This window comes from Electrophorus electricus, chromosome 7 (assembly GCF_041902795.1).
Source record: "Electrophorus electricus isolate QZ-2024a chromosome 7, ASM4190279v1, whole genome shotgun sequence".
Taxonomy (NCBI): domain Eukaryota; kingdom Metazoa; phylum Chordata; class Actinopteri; order Gymnotiformes; family Gymnotidae; genus Electrophorus; species Electrophorus electricus.
The window spans coordinates 7493656-7512500 of NC_137503.1; the positions used below are offsets into that span (position 1 = coordinate 7493656).

The following is an 18845-nucleotide window of genomic DNA, read 5'->3' on the forward strand; positions in this document are numbered from 1 at the left end:
TCTGGAGCAGAGCAGAGCCCAGATAATCTTCCTTGAAGCCCCCAAAACATTATACTTCAAACTCTCACCACAGCATGCTTGGCATGGTTGTTATACAGTGAAGTGTCCTGTAATTTGTTATGCAGCAATGAACCCAGCCACGGTTATAACCTGCTGTTTTGAGTTCATTAACCAGAGAGCGTGACCTTTCTGCACTGCCTCAGCCCCCTCCTCTTCCTGCAGGAAAATTAGAAATGAAACGTGATGCTACACATTTGTGATGAGGACATAAATTTGGCCATGTTGACACTGGCCATTACTGCAACTCTGGTGCACTAAAGTAAATTTTAATTATTTGGTTTTGCAAAATCCTTTCAAGTTCAAGTTCAAGTTCAAGTTTGGTTTATTTGTTACATACACATTCTGGTGGACTTGAGAGTACATTGATCTATTTGTTAATTCTCACCCCAGTTGACTGCTACTTTCAACTTACCTGTGATGCTTTATGGAGCAACACTGATGGCTGCCATGTGCGAGAGCACAGAAAATGAACGTGTGCTGAATGAGCACTGAAAATAAATGCACTGGGGCTGACCAATGAGCCGTAGGACGTCCACATGGTGGTCAGAGCTGAGGTGCACGTGCGTGTGTGTCTGCGTGCGTGTGTGGTCCTGCAGCAGACCAGGTGGACGTGCACCTGTTGCGATGTCAGCAGCTGCGGCTTTACGTACTGAAGGCGGCACGTGCCCTGCTATCCCACCAGGACAAGCTCCGGCAGATCCTCTCCCAGTCAGCCATCCTCGACACCAACCCCAACCCCAGTGGTAAGGCTTGATCTGCTCTAGTACCACGTGCCTCCCGTAGGCTCTAGAGCCGCCACAGGCCTCCTGTGAATTCTAGAACCACCACCTCACTGTGGACTCCAGAGGCACATGCCTCTCATAGGTTCTTCTCCCATCCTGGTTCTCCTTAACCGTTTCCTTGGTCCTCACATGTTCATCACCTCTCTGTCCTTGCATCTATCCTTCTCTCTTGTCTGTTATTTTGTATTTGTGTGTTTTGTGTATGTATTTTAGTGTATTTAGATGTGCCTCTTAACTCTCTCTGTCTCATTTCTTCTGTGTTCCCTGTCTGTGTATAATGCCTCTGTTCTTCAGAGGTGCTGTTTCTTCAGCAGCTCCTCCCACTCACTGCTCACACAGCACATAGTCAGTGCAGGGTGGTCTGGGGGCGGACAGCTTTAACTTGCTCTCAGGAATCTACCTGGGTTAGTGTCTCCAGAGCCTTTACCAGAGTTAGTATTGTGGTGACTAAGGAGCTCCTTGTGGTGTGGGTGGGGTGGGGGGTTAACTCCCCACGCCTCCTTCTTTTTACACTCTATTCAGCTTCTTGTGCCCATTCATATGTAAATGATTTGATGCCACCAAGTTTCTGGAACTGGTACATGCATTAACTGAGGCATAGTAATTATGATTTCTGATTAATTAATTATGTTGCAATTATGTTGATTTGTTGTCCCATTTTTGTCAATTCACTTTTGAGTTTTGATTTACTGTGCGTGCACGTGTATAGAGGAGCAGGTTGTGTCGTCTCCTGAGGTGGGTGACTTGTCCCCTGAGGGTCCTCTGCTTCCCCTCATCCTGCTCCAGCAGCTGCTCTCTGCTGCCACTCAGCCTTCTCCCATTAAAGCCATCTTCCACAGGCAGGAGCTCGAGGTCAGTGCTGCACCACATGCTTCTGTCCCATGTTGGTGTCCAGCTTCTCTAAGTCCTGCTCACCCTGTGTCCTGCAGGCTGCAGCTCTAGCTGTGTGCCAGTACCTGGCTGTGGAGGCCACGCACCCGTCATCTCCACTGTTTGAGGACAGCAGCTCCAGCGAGGCCACTACACCTGTCGCTGTGCAGCACGTGCGACCACCCAAGCAGAAGAAGCACAAGACCTCGCCCGTACCACCCGCACCAATAGTACTGCAGCTCATGGAGATGGGCTTCCAGAGGAAAAACATTGAGTTTGCCCTAAAATCTCTGTCCGGGTCCACAGGCAGTGCCTCTGGGGTTCCAGGTAGAGGGTTTGGATCAATCTGGCTTTGAGTGTTTCATATAGCTTTGCAATTGAAACTGATAGTTCTGTTTGTTTGTGTGTGTTTTAGGTGTGGAGGCATTAGTTGGCTGGCTTTTGGATCATCCTGATGTCCATGTCACAGAGCTGTCTGATGCAGAGACAGTGTCTGATGAGTTCTCTGATGAAGAAGTGCTAGAAGAATTGGAGGAGCCCGATGCAGCTTTCCCTGTGGTATTCTCTCACGCACAGACAGACACACGCAGAGACATGGATAAGGTCGCTCTCTCACTTGTACTGATTTCTACTGACTCGCCTTTCTCTCAAGCCTCCTGGAATCGTGGTCACTGAGAGTCAGACATTTAAGAAGAGAACAGACTTCCAGAGTAACGATGACTACGCAGTCTATGTGAGGGAGAACATTCAGGTAATGAGATGAGCATCATGACTCATGCTATGTGCTGATGCATGGTGTAGTGTTCTAGCTGCTCTTAGAAGCCTGCCTGGGTTGGGCATCAGTCTATCATTTATTTTTTCTTTTTATTTACTTCTGTGTAGTTACTGGTCTGGAGTGATGTGTTCTGAGCTCATATGAGGTGGGTGTCTACATCTGTTTGTGTGTGCTGTTTCAGGTTGGAATGATGGTGAAGTGTTGCAGGACATATGAAGAGGTTTATGAAGGAGACGTGGGCAAGGTGATCAAGCTCGACAGAGACGGCCTGCACGACCTGAATGTGCAGTGTGATTGGCAGCAGAAAGGAGGCACCTATTGGGTCCGCTACATCCACACTGAACTGCTGGGTATTAACACTCCCTCCACAAATAACTGCTAGGTGCTTACAGTTGTACATCCACACTGCTGTCACTATTGGACTCACAAGGCACCTATAGCGCCAACTTTCCTGGAACCTCTAATATATTCAAACTGGGATTGCTTGAGAACATGGTCATTAGTCATTAAGTAATTGGGTCTGTTAGAGTTTCCTAACAAAACCATCATGCTTGCTCTATCTCAGGGTTTCCTCCTCAGAGCTCTCCGTCTCACATTAAGATTGGGGACAAGGTGCGCGTGAAGCCCTCCGTCACAACACCAAAGTACAAGTGGGGCTCTGTCACTCACAGAAGTATTGGGTCAGTCAAAGGTGAGGTCTGCTCCAACCAAGCTGTCTGATTGTTTGGGAGGGGACCATTTTGGTCTTGTAGAACAGTGAATTATCTAAATTTAGTGATAACATTTAGTCATTCTATCAGTTCTTAATATTTGTTATTCCCATAACTACACAATAATGCAATAATGTTCTTGTGCATTCAGCTTTCAGTGCCAATGGGAAGGATGTTATAGTGGATTTCCCTCAGCAGTCACACTGGACAGGCCTGCTGTCAGAGATGGAGCTTGTGCCTAGTGTCCATCCTGGAGTCAGGTACATGCGTGTGTTTGAACACACAAGACTGCATATTGAGGTGTGTAGTCTTCCTCTCTGGTTGCATTGTGATTTCGTGTTTGCAGGTGTGACGGCTGTCAGATGTTCCCCATTAATGGACCCAGGTTTAAGTGTCGCAGTTGTGATGACTTTGACTTTTGTGAGAGCTGCTTCAAAACACGCAAGCACAACCCTAGGCATTCCTTTGGCCGCATCAATGAACCAGGTCAGCCTCTCTTACAGACTAGATCCCACAAGCCTCACAGGGATAATTTGATGGATTTGAACGTTGATTTGATTTGACACAGATCATGGGCATAAACCTGACCTCTGACCTGCAGGCCAGTCTCCAGCGTTTAGCGGCCGCTCTGGCAAGCAGCTGAAGAGGCATGTGTGCCGGCAGCGAGGCATGCTGATAGACGAGTGGGCGAGAGCAGTGAGGAACCTCAGCGTGTCCTCCTCCATTAACCAGGCCTCTCGACTCATAGACTGTGGAGACCAGTGTTGGCAGTCATCTGGCTCACAGGGCAAGGTCTGTGTACTGTTTATGAATGGGTATCCCAGTGTGAGTGCACGCTGATCAAGGGTCTTCACAAAAAAGCGTCAGCTGAATGTCAAATGTCAAAAAACAAGTCCTACAACAGTTGTAAAGCTCAAAGCTCTCTTATTTAGTGTGTGTGTGTGTGTGTGTGTGTGTGTGTGTGTGTGTGTGTGTACGTGTACGCATGCACACGACGTGTTCATCACCACAGCACTGGATCCGGCTGGAGCTCTTTCCAGATGTTCTGGTCCATAGGCTGAAGATGATGGTTGATCCAGCAGATAGTAGCTACATGCCTTCGCTGGTAGTAGTGTCAGGTATAAGATTCTATTGCAGGAGGCCTATAGTTCTGTTTTTTTTGTCCAAAATGACCTTTAATGGGATTGCTTGCTTATTTTGTTAGGTGGAAGCTCTTTGAACAACCTGATTGAGCTAAAGACCATCAACATCAACCCTACAGACACTACTGTTTCCCTGCTAAATGACTGCACTGAGGTAGACAAACTCTTCGCCCTGTGACTCCACTGTTCATGGCTCAGCTGGGTTCAGAACTGTTGGTGTGTGTGTTTTCAGTACCACAGGTATATTGAGATCGCTATAAAACAGTGTCGGAGCTCTGGGATCGACTGTAAGATTCATGGCCTGAGCATCGTAGGTCGCATCCGTGCTGAAGATGAAGATCTGGCTACGGTGCCTTTCCTGGCATCAGACAATGAGGAGGAGGAAGATGACAAAGCAGCTACTGGGAGGTTTGTCTTTCTAAAGGACACAGAAGACAGTAGAAGCTTGCGAACATGGTGGCAGTTTGTTGCATTTTATCCGATGTCTGGTCAGTGTAGCTTTTATTATTGGACCACAGCTGAAGGTTCTGTCTCTTGATACAGCCTTGCCCGCAAGAGGTCTTCAGGGCTGGAATCGGCTGCCACCATCAGAACCAAAGTGTTTGTATGGGGTCTCAATGATAAGGACCAGCTGGGTGGCCTCAAAGGCTCGAAGGTCAGTGCCATGAAACACTCCATGTCTGGATTTAAATACCGAGTGAAGGCGGATTTTAAGCGCTTTGGAGGTTTGATTTTTATAGCTTCTGATGCTCAACACCCACTTGTTCCCTTTTCATGTTTCCCCAGATTAAAGTCCCATCATTCTCAGAGACTCTCTCAGCTCTCAATGTAGTGCAGGTGTCTGGAGGCTCCAAGAGCCTATTTGCAGGTGAGCTTATATCTTATGGCTCAGAAAAAAATGTGTAACAGTTGTAACATATAGATTGGGATGCAATTTATGATGATAATCTCATTACTTATTAAATTATTTGCTTGAATAGGTACTTGAATTAGTCATTGAATTTCTATAATTTGTTTTCAAAGTCCAAAGAGTTCAAAGCTTTTGTTGGTTTTTACCAGCCTAACGGCGAGTGTGTGCGTGTGCTTGCAGTGACTGTGGAAGGGAAGGTGTTTGCGTGTGGGGAGGCCACTAACGGACGCCTGGGCCTCAGCCTGTCCAGTGGCACCATCCCCATCCCACGCCAGATCACTGCCCTCAGCAACTACGTGGTGAAGAAGGTGGCTGTACATTCAGGTCTGCACCTGCAGCGCCGTTTGTCCCTTTTCTTCTTGGAGTGCGTTGGTTTAGCAAAGCACAATCATGCATCGAACGTCCTCCTACAACTATGCTCCCTCTTTTTTTGTTTGTCTGTTTAGGGGGCCGCCATGCCATGGCTCTGACAGTGGATGGAAAAGTGTTCTCTTGGGGTGAAGGAGATGATGGTAAACTGGGGCATTTCAGTAGAATGTAAGTTCATTTGGTATTCGTCCTCTTTTCTTTTACTCATGAACACAGAGTATTGTACTTTTCTGAACATTTATGGGCCTCGAATGAAGCAAAACATGTATCCAGGAATTGTGACAAGCCTCGGCTGATTGAGGCGCTGAAGACCAAGCGCATTCGGGACATTGCCTGTGGCAGCTCCCACAGCGCTGCCATCACGTCCAGTGGAGAGCTATACAGCTGGGGCCTTGGGGAGTACGGTCGCCTGGGACACGGAGACAACACCACCCAGCTCAGGCCTAAATTGGTACTGTACCCGTGTTCACTACACATCTCCTCCATCAGACCTCGAATAGGGCATTCTACATAACTGTGCTGCCACACCAGGATGCTGTGTTGGTGACACCCACATTTGAGTAAGCTTTTATCTTTCTGCTTTGTAGGTGAAGGTTCTGTTGGGTCATCGTGTTATTCAGGTGGCTTGTGGGAGCCGCGATGCTCAAACTCTGGCGCTTACAGATGAAGGTATTAATGGTTGAGTCTTCACAGGCAGCTTTGGGATGTTTTTGACTAATGTTAATTAAATGTACTGTGTCAACATGGTTAATTTTCTGTGTGTGTCTGTCTAGGCCTGGTGTTTTCCTGGGGAGATGGAGATTTTGGCAAGCTGGGTCGTGGGGGCAGTGAGGGCTGTAACGTCCCTCAGAACATTGAGCGACTGAATGGGCAGGGCGTGTGTCAGATTGAGTGTGGAGCTCAGTTCTCTCTCGCCCTCACCAAATCTGGAGTGGTTTGGACCTGGTACAGTGCTGCAGTATATTAAAATGCTGTCCCACCATAGCTCCCAAAATCTTTTAAATCAGGATGTTATGGATACAGGATCAGGTAGGAAGGAAGATAACAGAAGGCAGGTGTAGACGACGTGAACGTGCAGAAAACGCGGTCGATGGCTGAAACGGTAGCATTCTCATCTTGTTACGGATGCTCTTATCAGTGTCTGTGATTGTGGGGCTGTGTCATTGAGGCTACTGGCAAAAAGATGCAGGAACACTCCGTTTTAATTACCCACTGGTTCAGAAGAGTCACCCCTCTGCCCCTCAGACAATGCTCGGCCATGCACCCTACAGACACACAGGAGTTTGAGGATGTATTTAAATGTATTTCATTAAAGTATGTTATTGTTGGTGGCAAGTCTACAGCTTGTCCCGTTGTGCTGATCTGTACAGGGGGAAGGGGGACTACTTCCGCCTGGGTCACGGCACCGATGTGCATGTGCGGAAGCCCCAGATGGTGGAGGGACTACGGGGGAAGAAGATCATTCACGTAGCTGTGGGAGCACTGCACTGCCTGGCAGTCACAGAGACAGGACAGGTGGGTCATGGTAACACACTCATGATGGCAGTTGGTACGGCCTGTAAAAAACTATTTATTTTTTATTTTTTTGGCCATTCTTACCTAGATTCTTCAGTCTTTTCACTTAATTACTAACCATATGTGGAGGAACTGTGTGCAGCAGTGTGGTTGAGTTTAACCCATTTGTGTATGCTGAGGTTTCTGTCTCTGTGTGTGTCCAGGTGTATGCGTGGGGTGATAATGACCATGGGCAGCAGGGTAATGGCACCACCACGGTGAACAGGAAGCCCACACTGGTGCAGGGCCTGGAGGGCCAGAAGATCACGCGCGTGGCCTGTGGCTCCTCCCACAGCGTGGCCTGGACCACTGTGGATGTCACCACACCCTCTGTCCATGAGCCTGTCCTCTTCCAGACTGCTAGGGACTCGCTTGGAGCCTCCTACCTCGGTAAAATGACTGCCACCTCTTCTCCTGGCTGCGCTCCACTGAGTGTGGCTGGCACATTCAGTCCCCCTCAACCATACCGCTGTGCCTGCCATTACAGCTCATGCCAGCTCCTTCCTAGGTTTCTTAACAGTTGAACTGGAACGTGAACTGGGTTAGCTGATCTGGCTTTGTTTGCTGTGTAGGCGTGCCATCAGATAGCGACCCATCCTTGCTGAGCAGTAAACTGAGTGGGCAGAGCAGTACGCGTCCCAACCGGCCATCTCTGTCCAAGATCCTGCTCTCTCTGGACGGGAACCTGGCCAAGCAGCAGGCACTGTCCCATGTGCTGTCTGCCCTGCAGATAATGTATGCTAGGTACTGTCTCGCCGCCACCTGCCTGCCATCATCTTGTGATCATATTGAAGAATATGTGCTTGCCAAGTTGGCTCGATGCTAAAATGGCTCACGGCCTTGGAATACTCTAAGATTGGTGTGTTGTTTAAGGCAGAGTTTCTGAACCTGTGGGCCGTGATGCACCCACTTATAGTCCGCAGGTATATCCTCAGGGAGAGGGAGTAGTCCATTGTGTGTCACTAATGGCATTTTAAGCACCAAGTCATGAAAATATAACAACAGAAAAAATGTAAGTAATAATTGAGGCATTAGTATAACATATAAACATTAATAGATACTCAAGAAGTAATAGTAACTTGCAGAAGTAACCGTCATCAGTTTGAGACAATGCTGTCACGGGTGCCTGATGCAAACAATTTTACATATTTTTGTTTTCTCGTGGGCCGTTATGCTTTCTGGTTATAAACAGGTGGGCTGTGAGGTGGTAAGGTTGAGAATCCCTCGTTTAAGGGATATTTCACAGCATGATGTATTATGCACTAGACTGCTGACACATAGAACTGTAACATTCTCTTTGGTGGCATCTTGTCGTGTGTGTGTGTAGGGATGCGGTGGTAGGTGCTTTGATGCCGGCCTGTATGATGCCTGTGGAATGCCCGTCCAGCTCTCCTGTACCTCCTTCAGACTGCTCATCTGTGACCAGCCCTTCAGAGGCTGAGGGTCCCCCTCTGTCTGCGGACCCTGAGGAACGCCTCAGCCCTTACCCCTGGCAGGACAGCAAGAGGGGAGAGGTAGATAATTACTCTAAACTTTCCTCTCTTCACTTCTACACACAGAAGACATAAACAGATGATCTGTTTGGCATTTCACATATGAACTTTATCACTGCCTATGTTGTGTGGTCGCCAGGTGGCATCCTCTGAGGACGCGATTACCCCATCTTCGGCCGTGACGCCCTCTGCGGCTGCTGCCTCCTGTCGCCCCTTTATCCCCGTCACAGACGACCCCGGGGCGGCCAGCATCATCGCCGAAACCATGACCAAGACCAAAGAGGTCAGCCACACTTTACCCCTCCCTGTCTACTGGATCAGAGAGCAATCTTCCTGCTGCCTTTGTTAGTGTTAGAAGGACTCTGGAAAGCTGTTGCTACTTGTGGATTTGTTCACTTGCCTTCTCCACTGAACCAGGACTCGGAGAGCCAGAATAAAGCTGCGGGGCCTGAGCCCCAGTACCTGGACGAGTTCACAAGTCTGCTTATGCCTGATGATACGCGGGTGATGGTGGACCTTCTGAAGCTGGCAGTGTCTCTGCGGGCAGGCGAGAAAGGAAAGGAAGTGCTGTCTGCTGTGCTGTCTGGCATGGGCACCGCCTACCCACAGGTTCACGCTGCCTCTCCCTGTCTTAATTTCCATACATATGACTTCAACTTACTTTACACACCTGTGTGCTGTTTTTGGCATACTATATGAAACTAAGTGTGTGTGTGTGTGTGTGTGTGTGTGTGTGTGCACGTGCGCGCGTAAATGGGTCATACATGAATGCAGGTGGCTGACATGCTATTGGAGCTGTGCGTAACGGAGCTGGAAGATGTGGCTACTGACTCTCAGAGTGGGCGTCTGTCCTCTCAGCCAGTAGTAGTGGAGAGTAGCCACCCCTACACTGACGACACCTCCACCAGCGGAACAGTCAAAATCCCAGGTAAGACAGGCTACTGCAGAGCCTTCTCCCCATTACTGTACAGGGAGGCATGTCCTTGGAAGGCGAGTTTTCCTTCCTTTCTTATCTCAGGTGCTGAAGGACTGCGAGTGGAATTTGATCGGCAGTGTTCTACAGAGAGACGTCACGACCCCTTAACTGTCATGGATGGAGCCAACAGGATAGTGTCTGTCCGATCAGGTGACTCATTCTCAGCACTGCTGTCTTGACATTGGAAGTATTCATCAGTTTTTGCATGCTCTACAGTTCCAGGCACATATTCTAGTATGTTCTGTTTGTGTATGTGTACTGGTGTGTGTCTTACTCTCAGTCTATCCTGTTTCAGGGCGAGAGTGGTCAGATTGGTCCAGTGAGTTGAGGATCCCCGGAGACGAGCTGAAGTGGAAGTTCACTAGTGACGGTTCTGTGAACGGCTGGGGCTGGCGCTTCACTGTCTATCCCATCATGCCTGCAGCTGGTTCGTTCCTCATCCTGCACTCGCCACAATTTCCTGGTCCTCTGGGCTTTATGGGTCTCTGTGCACTGGTAAATGACCAGTTTTGTTTTATTTGTCTCAGGTCCGAAAGACCTCCTGTCTGACCGTTGTATCCTGTCCTGTCCTTCTATGGACTTGGTCACCTGCCTGCTGGACTTCCGTCTCAACTTTGCCTCCAACCGCAGCATTGTGCCCAGGCTGGCTGCTTCGCTCGCAGCCTGTGCCCAGCTCAGCGCCCTGGGTACGTTTACCTACATGGGCCACTCGCCGCATAGGAGCACACACTAGCCCAGTGAATTAGTAATATAGCATACTGGCCTTTTGTGTGTGTGTGTGTGGTGTTGAGCAGCGGCTGGACACCGTATGTGGGCTCTGCAGCGGCTGCGGAAACTCCTGACCACCGAGTACGGCCAGTCCATCAACATTAACCGCCTGCTGGGAGACAGTGAAGGAGAGGCTCGCTCTATGGTCAGTCCAACCTGAGTGGTCTTGCTTGGAAGACTTCACTCACAATCAGCACATTATACTCATTTCAGATGGTTTAAGTCTAACATACTATATGTCATGAATGAGGTATTGCTATTATTTGGAATACTCAGTACATGATGGATTAGAATATGTGTAAGAATGAAAATCATTTGTAATTTGGAGCTGTTCCTGTGACTGATCAACCGTTTGTGTGCTGTTGTAGAGTTTTACAGGCAGTGCTCTGGCTGCCCTAGTGAAGGGGCTTCCTGAAGCTCTGCAGAGGCAGTATGAGTATGAGGACCCTATTGTCAGAGGAGGCAAACAACTGCTACATAGCCCTTTCTTTAAGGTCTGTATGAGCGAGGGAAGGTGTGTGTGAGTGCCTGTGTGTGCGCGAACTCTAAGCAAAATGAATGTTGCTACGTTTAGGTGCTGGTGGCACTTGCGTGTGATCTAGAATTGGACACACTGCCCTGCTGTGCTGAGACTCATAAATGGGCCTGGTTCCGCCGTTACTGCACCGCCTCCAGAGTGGCAGTGGCCCTGGACAAACGAACGCCCCTGCCTCGCACCTTCCTGGACGAGGTATCAAAATACCTAAATATTCATATGCACAGAAGGTTTTGCATTTCTTGTATTACTGCATTGTGCAAACTGTTGATTAGGTTTCTAAGAAGATCCGGGAGCTGATGGCAGATCATGAAACCATGAATGGACTTCATGAAAGCCATGAGTTGTTCAAGAGGGAGCATGATGAACAGTTGGTGCAGTGGATGAACAGGTGAACGCTGTGGCACATTAATCTAACCAGCTCATGCTAAAGCACCCCTACACTGGTGCCTAACCCTTGGCTAAACGCTGCCCTGCTTCAGACGGCCGGATGACTGGACCCTGTCGGCCGGGGGCAGCGGGACCATCTATGGCTGGGGCCACAATCATCGGGGCCAGCTGGGGGGCATCGAGGGTGCAAAAGTGAAGGTTCCCACGCCGACGGAGGCCCTGGCCACCCTGCGCCCCATCCAGCTCATCGGTGGGGAGCAGACCCTTTTTGCAGTGACCGCAGATGGGAAAGTAAGCCTCCAGAGCAGTAGCATGCCCTAACAGAGCGAAGCACTATTGGGGACTTAAGACCCCACTCTGAACAGATGATCACTGTTAATTTTTAAAGACTTTGTACATTCATGGCTATTATATGAATGGCATGCTGTGATATTAAAGGAGTCTTTTGTTTTTGCCAGATGCTTCTTGTGAGGGTGTCGATTTCTGCATAACCATCGTTCTGTTGTTTTCCATATTAACCTCTCTGCGAGCTGTGCTACAGTGGCTCCGACACCCCTCTCTCCCCAGCTCTATGCTACAGGCTACGGAGCCGGAGGGCGTCTGGGCATCGGGGGCACGGAGTCAGTCTCCACGCCAACGCTGCTTGAGTCCATCCAACACGTGTTCATCAGAAAGGTCGCGGTGAACTCCGGGGGGAAGCACTGCCTGGCACTCTCCTCCGAGGGAGAGGTGTACTCCTGGGGTGAGGCTGAGGACGGCAAACTAGGCCATGGCAACAGGAGGTAAAGGAGCCATGTTCTCCACACTGCCCGTTCACTAATTAAAATGTTGATTACATAGCAGAAATCTAATCTGAATTTATAAATGGCATATGGTGTATCTGCCCTTGGAGTGGTTTTCCTTACAGAAGGTCTTTTGTGTAGTGAATATTTGATAGACTGAATGTCATTTAATAGTGTATATGGCATGAATGCAGAAGTTGCGCACATGCTCACAGTGGCCAGCAGATGTCACCCTGTCTCCTGCCTAGCACCATGAGCCACGTGAACAGGTTCCCATGTGTGGTGCGGAAACAGAATTCATTTCTCCCACTGCCCTTTCCTCAGCCCATGTGACCGTCCACGAGTTATCGAGTCTCTGAGGGGGGTTGAGGTGGTGGACATCGCAGCTGGAGGGGCCCATAGTGCTTGTGTCACAGCCAGCGGAGAGCTCTACACCTGGGGCAAAGGGCGCTATGGACGGCTGGGCCACGGCGACAGTGAGGACCAGCTCAAACCCAAGCTGGTCAGTGCCCGGAATAACACACTCCAGCAGCGAACAGCAGGCAGCTTCAAATCTGTCTCAGCTCATCCCCTTCAGAGCTTATACACAACCTTTTACTTAAAGTCTCTGTAGGTGATGTGATATAACTGTACATTCATTACCACATTTGTGTTGTGTACACTCTCGTACATGCGCATATACACACAAGTGTCTGTTAACATCACCACCAAGCTGAAGGATATGGCTGCTCATGTGAATAGCAGACATACAGGAAGTACATAACTCTTTTAATTTGAGTATGTGGTGGTATGCTGTAAAAGGGCACATCTGCATCCAAACTCCGAGAAGGCACGCCCATAGAGTCACGAGTTGAGTGTGAAGTGTCTTCTGTGGCATTTGCACCTCGCAGGCATGTGTTAACTGTGTTAAAGCATTTGCTTAGCACCTGCTCACCGTGTCACAGGCAAGGCACTTATGGGGGGCCTGGCACAGGGGACAGGCCTGCCGTGGGACAAGCATAGGTTCTGCTGGAGGCCCACTGCAGTGCTTGAGCCGCCACCACCACTTCGTCACTCCCAGTTCAGTGTTGGGCGAAGTCAGAAGCATGGGTTCCTACATGACTTGCGTTGGAGTGTGTTATGTATATAGCTTGTATACCTCCTGTTTTTTTTCCTGTAGAAAGAGATTGGTATTGAGTCAGTATGTTACTGGGTGTAAATCAACTGTGTATGTGGGTGTGCGTTTTTTCTCTGTGCAGGTGGATGCTCTGCAGGGCCACAGGGTGATAGATGTAGCATGTGGGAGTGGTGATGCGCAGACACTGTGCTTGACAGATGATGACATGGTGTGGTCGTGGGGAGATGGAGACTATGGCAAGCTGGGCCGAGGAGGCAGCGATGGCTGTAAAGTGCCAATGAAGGCAAGACTTCACCCCCTGCTCTGTTCAGACACCTATGAGGAAGTGCCCATATGTTCCCATAGATATACACACTCACTCACTCTCTCACTCACACTCTCTCTCATGCTCTCTCATTCTCTTTCTCTCTCCCCAGATTGACTCTCTAACTGGGTTGGGGGTCATCAAAGTGGAGTGTGGTTCTCAGTTTTCTGTGGCTCTCACTAAGTCTGGAGCTGTGTACACATGGTAAGAAGCCTATGCACAATGCAGGGTATTACTTTTACACACCCGAGCCCACAGAAGCATAAATGTGGGTATGTTTTCAGGGGAAAAGGTGACTACCACAGGCTTGGTCACGGCTCAGATGACCATGTTCGCAGACCTCGGCAGGTCCAGGGCTTGCAGGGCAAAAAGGTCATTGCCATAGCAACTGGTTCCCTCCACTGTGTATGCTGCACCGAAGATGGTAAGATTTCCAGAGCAAGCTCCATTGCTGATCACTGATTCTAGACAGCTTGAAAAGGATCTTCTCCATTAAGGATCTAGATTGTGGTTGTTGTGTATTTACAATGTCAGTGTGGATTTTTGAAGCTGTTGTCGTGTGGCTCAGGAGAGGTGTACACATGGGGAGATAATGACGAGGGCCAGCTGGGTGATGGCACCACAAACGCCATCCAGAGGCCCAGGCTGGTGGCAGCCCTGCAGGGCAAGAAGATCAACAGAGTGGCCTGTGGTTCTGCACACACCCTTGCCTGGTCCACCAGCAAACCCACCAACGCGGGCAAGCTCCCCGCCCAGGTACTGTACCACCTCAGTGCTCAGGCCTTCAGGAGGATGCATGAAGTTGTCATGTTTGAAAGGAGCATTCCACGTAATATAGATATCGTGTGTGTGTGTGTGTGTGTGTGTGTGTGTGTGTGTTGGGGGGGGGGGGGGGGCGCAAACCCAGGTCCCTATGGAGTATAACCACCTGCAGGAGATCCCCATCATAAGCCTGAGGAACAGGCTGCTGCTCCTGCACCACATCTCCGAGCTTTTCTGCCCCTGCATCCCCATGTTCGACCTGGAGGGACGACTGGGGCAGACGGGCCATGGGCCCTCGGTTGGCTTCGACACACTCCGGGGGATCCTCATCTCCCAGGGCAAGGTGAAAACCATTTACACACAATGTGCATGTGTGCACACATCTGAATAGCTCTTCTTTTTTCCCCCATTGAAATGGTTGCTTAATATGTTGTGTCCCACCCAATCCTTAGGAAGCTGCATTTCGTAAGGTGGTACAGGCTACAATGGTGAGAGACCGGCAGCATGGTCCAGTGGTGGAGCTCAACCGAATACAGGTGAACCAGCACACAAAGTCTGTCGGAATTCTGCATGCAGACACAGCTGCCCTTGGTGCATTCTGCATCTGTTAACTTTACAAGCTCCCAATGGTATTGGTAAAAAATCTTTTGTATTTCATTTTCATCTTTGTTTGTGTTTTACACATGACGTTCATATGCTTTTACATCCCTACTGTGACTTCAAAGCTACCCTGGCATTCTGCTATGCATGTGATGTCTTTCATGATGCAGGAAATTTTTCTTTGTGCATAATGTGTGATCTGTGCTCCAGTTAGCAGCGAGCCCCCCAAGTGCTTTCTGTTCATGGGCCAGTGGAGCACAGAGCTGTGTGATCTCTGCACTGAGAGAAGAGAGTTTACACTCCATAGAACAGAAGTATATAAAGAAATGCCACTCTCTCTCTCTCTCTCTCTCTCTCTCTCTCACGCTCTCTTTCTCTGTGCCTGACAGGTAAAGCGCTCTCGCAGTAAGGGAGGACTAGCAGGGCCAGATGGCACTAAGTCTGTCTTTGGGCAGATGTGTGCAAAGATGAGCTCCTTCAGTCCTGACAGCCTACTGTTACCTCATCGCGTCTGGAAGGTCAAGTTCGTAGGTATGTTTGTACCTGAACATGAGCAGCATTAGAGCATTATTATGAATCATCTGTGTGCGTGTGTGTGCGTGCGTGAGAGCGAGCGAGCATGAGGAGGGAGCGAGACATTGATTCATTATTATTTTCTATGCTGACTTTTTAAAAATTATTCATAGCTCTGACTTCACTCACTCTGTACTTGTGTGTGGTGTACATACACGCATGTGCGTGTGTACAGGCGAATCAGTAGATGACTGTGGCGGCGGCTACAGTGAGTCTATAGCAGAGATGTGTGAAGAGCTGCAGAACGGCCTCACCCCTCTGCTCATCGTCACGCCCAATGGTAGAGATGAGTCTGGGGCCAACAGGGACTGCTTCCTGCTCAACCCCACTGCCAAGAGCGCCCTGCACATCACCATGTTCCGCTTCTTAGGTAGGGACCCTTAGCCCTCGACCCACTGACTTCCTGTCAAGACCTTAGTCAATGTTGATTTTGTTCTTGGATGCCTTTTGTCTGTGTTGCTTGATGCAGTAATTAGTAGATAAATTGATTGTGCCTGTGTTTGTGTAGGAGTACTTCTGGGTATAGCTATCCGTACAGGTAGTCCCCTGAGTTTGTACCTCGCTGAACCTGTGTGGAAACAGCTAGCTGGCATGAACCTGACAATTGCTGATCTCAGTGAGGTAAGTGTGCATGTGCATGTGTATACGCATTTGTATGCCTTGTGCACATTCTAGAATTATAAACAGTGCTTCCTAAAGGTGGATATGGTCAATGCCGCCTTTGAAGAAAGCGGGGAATAAAGAATTGTTCATTTCAGATTATGGAAAGCTTGCCATCCTTCCTAAATCCTGTATAAATCACATGATCAAAGGCCTACACAGAGCAGTATGTAGCATTCCTTACATCTTACAGAAGCTAGATGAGCAGTCATGGCTCCTAGTACTTCCTCTACTGCAGATATAAACCAATTTTTCAGCACAGGCACTATGCGGAACATATGTATTTTAATAATTTTCATTACCTCTTCCACTGCATATATAGATTTCATAGTATTGCACCATTGTATTGGAATGATTTTAGTTGTAGTTTCACCACTTTCATACACTCGAGTGCAATGAATGGCCACTTTTGGCATTTGAAAAGAAGTGACAAGAGGTGCACCTCCCCCAAATCATTCTAACTCCAATACAGTGGTGGTGGGGGGTGAGTGGGGGGGGGTCCTGCTCCTGCATTCATGCAGCAATCATGAGATGCTGTGTGTGAAGCAATGACCTTCTCACTTTAGTGACAGAGCTGCCCTTGTTTAGGGCCTCGTGCCTTAAGCCATGAGAGAGGTTAAAGAGGAAGTCTGTTCACCACACGACTACGTCAGGATGGAAGATGTGCAGATTCTCTCTCACACAACTAGTAGGAGCAATGTGAACCTAAAAAAAAATTTGCATTGTTCAGCTGTTGCACTTCATTATACTCTGAGTTTGTGTTCTACTGTTATGCAAATTCTACTCAGGTACCTTCCTCATTTGTGTGTGTGTGTGTGTGTGTGTGTTTGGTCGGTCAGGTGGATAAGGACTTCATCCCAGGCCTTATGTATATCCGAGATAACGAGGCGTCGGCGGAGGAGTTTGAGGCCATGCCCCTGCCCTTCACTGTGCCCAACGCTTGTGGCCAGGAGGTACAGCTCAGCTCCAAGCACTCACACATCAGCCTCGAGAATCGTACTGAGTATGTGCGCCTTGCTATCAACTACAGGTGAGCGCACAGTCACCCACCAACTCTCTGTAAAAGTATTTATACTTCATTCATTTGGTGTGCAAGGTAATGCATTTATAGGGGAAAAACCATCAACTTTGGCTTGCACTAGTCATTTGTTAGTCTCTGTTAGGTCCTGTTATTTTTGTATGCGTATCAGACTGTATTGTATATGTAAGTACATTGTGTCTTCACACATTCCATTACCAACACTGCATTTTCTTTAGCGTGTCATATTTTCATGACAGTTCTGCCTAAAGCCTGTTGAGCCTCGGGGACTATGTCTGCGGGCTATTGTGAGCTCCCTCCTGTGCTTCTATCTGTAGGCTGCACGAGTTTGATGAGCAGGTGGCTGCCGTGCGGGAGGGCATGGCCCGGGTGGTGCCCGTGCCTCTCCTATCACTCTTCACTGGCTACGAGCTGGAGACCATGGTGAGTGTTCACAGACACGTGCGTGCACGCGCATGACATCTACTCCTCTCCATCTCATTGCACATGGACACACATGGAGCCAACCCCTGTGGGCCTGCTGCTGAGTCCAAGACTTTGTTTTGTCTGGTGCACTTCATTCTGCTCTCTGTGCCCATGTATGCGCCTTGCAGGTGTGTGGCAGTCCCGATATCCCACTGCATCTGCTCAAGTCGGTGGCCACCTATAAAGGGGTGGAGCCGACAGCACCGCTCATCCACTGGTTCTGGGAAGTGATGGAGTCCTTTTCCAACACGGAGCGCTCGCTCTTCCTCCGGTTCGTGTGGGGACGCACGCGCCTTCCACGGACAATCGCGGACTTCCGCGGACGTGACTTTGTGGTGCAGGTGAGGGCATCCAAGCATAACCAATGCAAGCCTGGAAAGCCCCTTCCCTCTCACTCTGTTTAGCATTGTTATTTTCTATGCCGGGATTATTCGTAACCACACTTGACTCAGAAGCGTCGCTAATCGCCGATCGCTACTCGACTCTCATCCCGGCCCATCCAGAATGATCCACTTTTCTCTTCTCCTTCCTCCATCCCCAGGTGCTGGACAAGTACAACCCGCCGGACCACTTCCTGCCAGAGTCGTACACATGCTTCTTCCTGCTCAAACTGCCACGCTACTCCTGCAAGCTGGTGCTGGAGGAGAAACTCAAGTACGCCATCCACTTCTGCAAATCCATCGACACAGATGACTATGCCCGCATCGCCCTGAGCGGCGAGCCTGCTGCCGATGACAGTAGCGACGACTCTGACAACGAGGACGCCGACTCCTTCGCCTCTGATTCCACGCAGGACTACCTGACCGGACACTGACCACGGCCACGGCTGTGCCTGCCCTTACGCACACCCTCACGCACGCACACACACTCCTTGATCAGGAGTCATAAAAAAAAAAAAAAGCTGCTTAGCAAAAAAAAAAACCAAAAAAAAACCCTGAACTGAGGATGTCTGTTTTAAACTCTCTTAAATGCATACACACTTACTACCATGACTAAAATGAAGAGAGAAAGTGTATCTATGTGCAATTAGCTTTCGAATCACTAAGCTGGTGAAAAAAAAAAAAGAAAACATTTATGTTGTTTATTTAAGAGCCAGAGAGAGGGGAGAACTGCACATTTAAATGTTTGTGGACATTGTTTTATGTTTTACGAAGGCGGACAGACAGGCCACGTAGCCTAGCACTGTGGTAGACCACCCCTGACGGTCTC

General features: G+C 49.1%; 1 protein-coding gene across 2 annotated transcripts in view; it reads left to right on the forward strand.

Annotated features, from left to right (window-relative positions):
* The window catches only part of herc2 (HECT and RLD domain containing E3 ubiquitin protein ligase 2), a 44434-nt gene extending 25800 nt beyond the window's left edge, over positions 1-18634 (forward strand). For both annotated transcript variants that reach the window (XM_081717113.1, XM_081717114.1), the window contains exons 45-94: positions 657-803; positions 1552-1694; positions 1772-2039; positions 2128-2270; positions 2365-2463; positions 2669-2837; positions 3053-3178; positions 3349-3457; positions 3544-3683; positions 3799-3989; positions 4210-4315; positions 4402-4493; positions 4572-4747; positions 4883-4994; positions 5126-5207; positions 5430-5573; positions 5696-5786; positions 5892-6069; positions 6206-6287; positions 6392-6563; positions 6989-7133; positions 7337-7562; positions 7745-7916; positions 8500-8686; positions 8805-8948; positions 9083-9274; positions 9440-9593; positions 9684-9791; positions 9937-10068; positions 10169-10327; positions 10436-10554; positions 10778-10903; positions 10984-11139; positions 11220-11335; positions 11427-11625; positions 11902-12116; positions 12441-12618; positions 13355-13516; positions 13650-13741; positions 13822-13961; positions 14106-14293; positions 14445-14642; positions 14752-14835; positions 15289-15430; positions 15648-15842; positions 15981-16093; positions 16972-17162; positions 17489-17594; positions 17765-17977; positions 18178-18634. In XM_081717113.1, coding sequence (XP_081573239.1) covers positions 657-803; positions 1552-1694; positions 1772-2039; positions 2128-2270; positions 2365-2463; positions 2669-2837; positions 3053-3178; positions 3349-3457; positions 3544-3683; positions 3799-3989; positions 4210-4315; positions 4402-4493; positions 4572-4747; positions 4883-4994; positions 5126-5207; positions 5430-5573; positions 5696-5786; positions 5892-6069; positions 6206-6287; positions 6392-6563; positions 6989-7133; positions 7337-7562; positions 7745-7916; positions 8500-8686; positions 8805-8948; positions 9083-9274; positions 9440-9593; positions 9684-9791; positions 9937-10068; positions 10169-10327; positions 10436-10554; positions 10778-10903; positions 10984-11139; positions 11220-11335; positions 11427-11625; positions 11902-12116; positions 12441-12618; positions 13355-13516; positions 13650-13741; positions 13822-13961; positions 14106-14293; positions 14445-14642; positions 14752-14835; positions 15289-15430; positions 15648-15842; positions 15981-16093; positions 16972-17162; positions 17489-17594; positions 17765-17977; positions 18178-18450 — 7595 coding nt within the window. In that variant the 3' untranslated portion in view covers positions 18451-18634. The remainder of the gene's footprint in view (positions 1-656; positions 804-1551; positions 1695-1771; positions 2040-2127; positions 2271-2364; positions 2464-2668; positions 2838-3052; positions 3179-3348; positions 3458-3543; positions 3684-3798; positions 3990-4209; positions 4316-4401; positions 4494-4571; positions 4748-4882; positions 4995-5125; positions 5208-5429; positions 5574-5695; positions 5787-5891; positions 6070-6205; positions 6288-6391; positions 6564-6988; positions 7134-7336; positions 7563-7744; positions 7917-8499; positions 8687-8804; positions 8949-9082; positions 9275-9439; positions 9594-9683; positions 9792-9936; positions 10069-10168; positions 10328-10435; positions 10555-10777; positions 10904-10983; positions 11140-11219; positions 11336-11426; positions 11626-11901; positions 12117-12440; positions 12619-13354; positions 13517-13649; positions 13742-13821; positions 13962-14105; positions 14294-14444; positions 14643-14751; positions 14836-15288; positions 15431-15647; positions 15843-15980; positions 16094-16971; positions 17163-17488; positions 17595-17764; positions 17978-18177) is intronic.
* Positions 18635-18845: the final 211 nt, after the last annotated feature.